This window comes from Micromys minutus (genome assembly GCF_963924665.1).
Source record: "Micromys minutus genome assembly, chromosome: 16".
Lineage (NCBI taxonomy): Eukaryota > Metazoa > Chordata > Mammalia > Rodentia > Muridae > Micromys > Micromys minutus.
In genome coordinates, this window is record NC_137985.1 from 33517433 (window position 1) to 33521644 (window position 4212).

Genomic DNA, 4212 nt, shown 5'->3' on the forward strand with positions numbered 1-4212 from the left:
TAAGTAGAATATCTTTTTTTTTACAACTTTATTTTACAAAGCAAAGATAAATGTACAGATTTTAAACATTTTTTGCTTAAAATTATACAATTTTTTGTCAGTACTTTTTTTTAGATTTTAACATAATTTTTACATAAAACTTAAGTAGAATTTCTATACAGAACATTGTTATTAACATATAGAGATACTCTCATCTCTTCATTTATAATTAGAGGTGCTATATATTTAGTGTATTGCTTAACTTACTCTAATTAGAATCTATGCTATTAAATTAAATAAATATTTTAAAATTGCTTCAGTAACTAATGGTGAAAGTTTTCATAGGTACTCTTTGTTTTCCTAGATGATGCGGATATTTTAATATAAAACATTATTTACAAGGTAGAGAAGAAAGATTTCTCAATAACTTCATATAACTTGTTATAGCTCTTTTTTGTAGGTTTATGGAATGCAGATAATATAGATATAATAGATATTGATTATATGCCTCATCTTGATATATTTTGATGGCAATGCCCATGAAGACCTGTTGGAAGCAGAAGACAACAGAATAAAAATAATTTAATCAAGTGTTGAGTTATAAACAATCTTTTTCTCACTTCTTAAGACAATAAAATGTTCAGGAGAAAATGTCTGAAGGCAATCATTCCACAGTGACTGAGTTCATCCTCACTGGATTAACAGATAAACCAGAGCTGCAGCTGCCCCTGTTTTTTCTCTTCCTTGGAATCTACCTGCTTACAGTCCTGGGGAACCTGGCCATGATTATTCTGATACTGCTCAGCTCCCAACTGCACACACCCATGTACTTCTTCCTCAGCAGTCTGTCGTTCATTGATATCTGTTACTCCACTGTCATTATCCCCAAAATGTTGTTGAACTTTGTGATAGAGAAGAATGTCATCTCTTACCCTGCATGCATGACTCAGCTCTACTGCTTCATAACCTTTGTTATATCTGAGTGTTACATGTTATCTGCAATGGCATATGACCGCTATGTTGCCATCTGTAACCCCTTGAGGTACAATGTCATCATGTCTTGCCAACTCTGTCTCTGGATGATAGGTGGCGTGTATAGCATAGGCTTCATTGAATCTACAGTTCATACTCTTTGCATGCTACGAGTGCTTTTCTGCAAGGCTAATGTAGTAAATCACTTCTTCTGTGATCTTCTTCCATTGCTGCAAATTGCCTGCTCCAGTACATTTGTCAATGAGGTAGTAATTTTGTGCCTCAGTACTTTTAATCTCTGTGTTCCAACTGTGACAATCCTGAGCTCTTACAGCTTTATTATTGCCAGAATCATCCACATTAAATCCACTGAGGGCAGATTCAAAGCCTTCAGCACCTGCAGCTCCCATTTCTGTTCTGTGGCTGTCTTCTTTGGTTCTCTGGGATTCATGTACTTTCAGCCATCCTCAGTTAGCTCAAAAGATGAAGGGAAAGTATCCTCTGTGTTTTACACTACTGTTGTGCCCATGCTGAATCCTTTGATCTACAGCCTGAGGAATAAAGATGTCAAACTTGCTCTAAATAAGTTGCTTCGAAAGAAGACATTTTCTTCCCCATTCTAAGGAGGACTGATGTATCCACACTTTGATCTTCTTTCTTTTTGAGCTTTATGTATTCTGTGAATTGTATTTTGAGTATTCGGAGGCTTTGGGCTAATATCCACTTATCAGTGAGTAAATATTATGTTTGTTCTTTGGTGATTCAGTTACCTCACTAGGTATGGTAATTTCTAGTTCTATCCATTTGCCTAGGAATTTCATTTAGTCATTGTTTTTAATAGCTGAGTTCTACTCCATTTTGTAAATGTACCACATTTTCTGTATCTATTCCTCTGTTAAAGGACATTTGGGTTCTTTCCAGCTGCTGGCTATTATAAATAAGGCTGAAGAAGAGACTAAAGGAAAGGCTATCCAGAGACTGCCCCACCCTGGGATCTATCCCATGTACACTTCCAAACTCAGACAATATTGCAGATGTCCAGAAGTGCACTCTGACAGGAGCTTGATATAACTGTCTCCTGAGATGTTCTACCAGAACCTGACAAAACACAGGCAGATGCTCACAGCCAGCGATTGGACTAAGAGCAGGATCCCCAACGGAGAAGTTAGAGAAAGGACTGAAGGAGTTGAAGGGGTTTGCAACCCCTTGAGAAGAACAAAAATAATAACCAACCAGATCCCCATAATTCTCATGAGTTAAACCACCAATCCCCCAAAAATTGTTTTCAGCTGTATATATAACAGGGCATGACTTTGTTGTGAATCATTAGGAAGAGAAGCCCTTGCTCTTGGAATGGCTCAATGCTCCAGTGTAGGGCAATATCAAGACAGGAGGGAGTGGATGTGTGGGTGGGGGAGTACCATTATAAAAGCAGGGGATGAAACTAATAAAGGGGATAATGTTTGAAATTTGAATTTTCAAAAATCTAATAAAATAAAATAAAAAATCAACAAAAATTAGAGAAGACATTTTATATGTAAAATAATATTTTGACTTAGTAGAAAGTTCATATATCTACAGTTTTGATAAGATATCCCCTTGAGACAACAGTTCATGTTAAATATTAAAATTCACATTAGTATGTGTATATTTATTAGAAAAAAATTGTCAAGAAGAATTGGATCATAATTTTTCGATACATGAAGGAAGCAATTCTGAGTTGTCCCAGGGTCTTTCGTCCACAAGCTAACTAACATACCTCTAAATTTTTTTTCAGAATACTCTCATCATCTTTCTATTGTTATGCTTTCTGTGTAGATAATATGGCTCATTCCTAGAGATATATTCTTTCTTTATTGAGGAAATAAATACATGTGGAAGAAAGTTATCTATTATCTGGTGACTGTGTATCCCACCCCCTCAATTAAGTGTATTTTCAAATATATGTGGGAAAGTGATCTCTAAATTAAGTGGACTTAGGCAAAGTGAATAAACACATATTACCACTTCTACAAATTTCTAAACATGTAGATGTGTATTATGGAAGAAAAGCACATTAGAAATCATATTGTTCTGCCTTCAGGGAGGTAACCCTAAAATCATTTAAACAAGACTCTTTACAGCTGCACATATTCATACTCTATTTTCATAGTTATTGAACCAGTTTTGGTGACTTTGTCATCATCTTTGTTACTGAAAGTGCTTTGTTTTCTGAAGTTCTTTTTTTTTAACAACTTTATTTTAAAAAAACAAAGATAAAAGAACAAATTTTAAGCATTTTTGCATAGATGTATATGAACACATTTTTGTCAGTGCTTGTTTTTTTTTTTTTTTTTTCTCAAAGGTTTAATAGTGTGCATTAAGGTCTAACAAGTTACAATGAGCAAAAAGTACATGAAAAACAGGATGTAACCCGGAATTAGTCAAAGTTTTCTTGGTGTGTAATGATGGAGCATAATGTATTATTTCCTTGAACTTCACACAGTCTGTGAGTTGTTTCTGGGGTGGTCAGAGCTTTCTGGGGTTTGTATCCAACCATAAGTGACTGCATATTATGTCTGTTCTTTTGTGACTGGGTTATCTCACTCAGGATGATATTCTCTACATGAATACATTTTCCTAAGAATTTTGTTAAGTCATTGTATCTGAGAGCTGAGTAGTTCTCCGTTGTGTAAATGTACCACAGTTTTTGTATCCATTCATCTACTGAAAAACATCTGGGTTATTTCAAGCTTCTGGCTATTATAAATAGAGCTGCTATGAACATTGTGGTGCATGTGTCTTTGTTGTATGTTGGAACATCTCTGGGGTATGTACCCAGAAGTGGAATAGCTGGATCTACAGGTATTACTATGTCCAATTTTCTGAGGAATCCCCAGACTAATTTCCAGAGTGATTGTATCAGTTTACAAACCCACCAACAGTGGAGAAGTGTTCCTCTTTCTCCACAACCTTGCCAGCATCTGCTGTCATCTGAGTTTTGGACCTTGGCCAATCTGACTGGTGTGAAGTGGAATCTCAGGGTTTTGATTTGCATTTCCCTGATGGCTAAAGATGTCAAGCACTTCCTTAGATGTTTCTCAGACATTCGATATTCCTCAATTGAGAACATTTTGTTTAACTCTGTACCCCATTTTTTAATAGGGTTGTTTGATTCTCTGGTGTCTAGCTATTTGAATTCTTTGTATACCTTGGATATTAGGCCTCTATCTGATGTGGAGTTGGTAAAGATCTTCTCCTACTCTGTTGCCTACCATTTTG

The 4212-nt window shown here is 35.6% G+C and overlaps 1 protein-coding gene across 1 annotated transcript; it reads left to right on the forward strand.

The window, feature by feature from the left end:
- Positions 1-629: 629 nt before the first annotated feature.
- Positions 630-1574, forward strand: LOC308431209 (olfactory receptor 8G50-like; the record flags this gene model as incomplete). The annotated part of the gene is made up of 1 exon (XM_080930572.1): positions 630-1574. The coding sequence occupies one exon, from the start codon at positions 630-632 to the stop codon at positions 1572-1574; it is 945 nt and encodes a 314-aa protein (XP_080786698.1).
- Positions 1575-4212: the final 2638 nt, after the last annotated feature.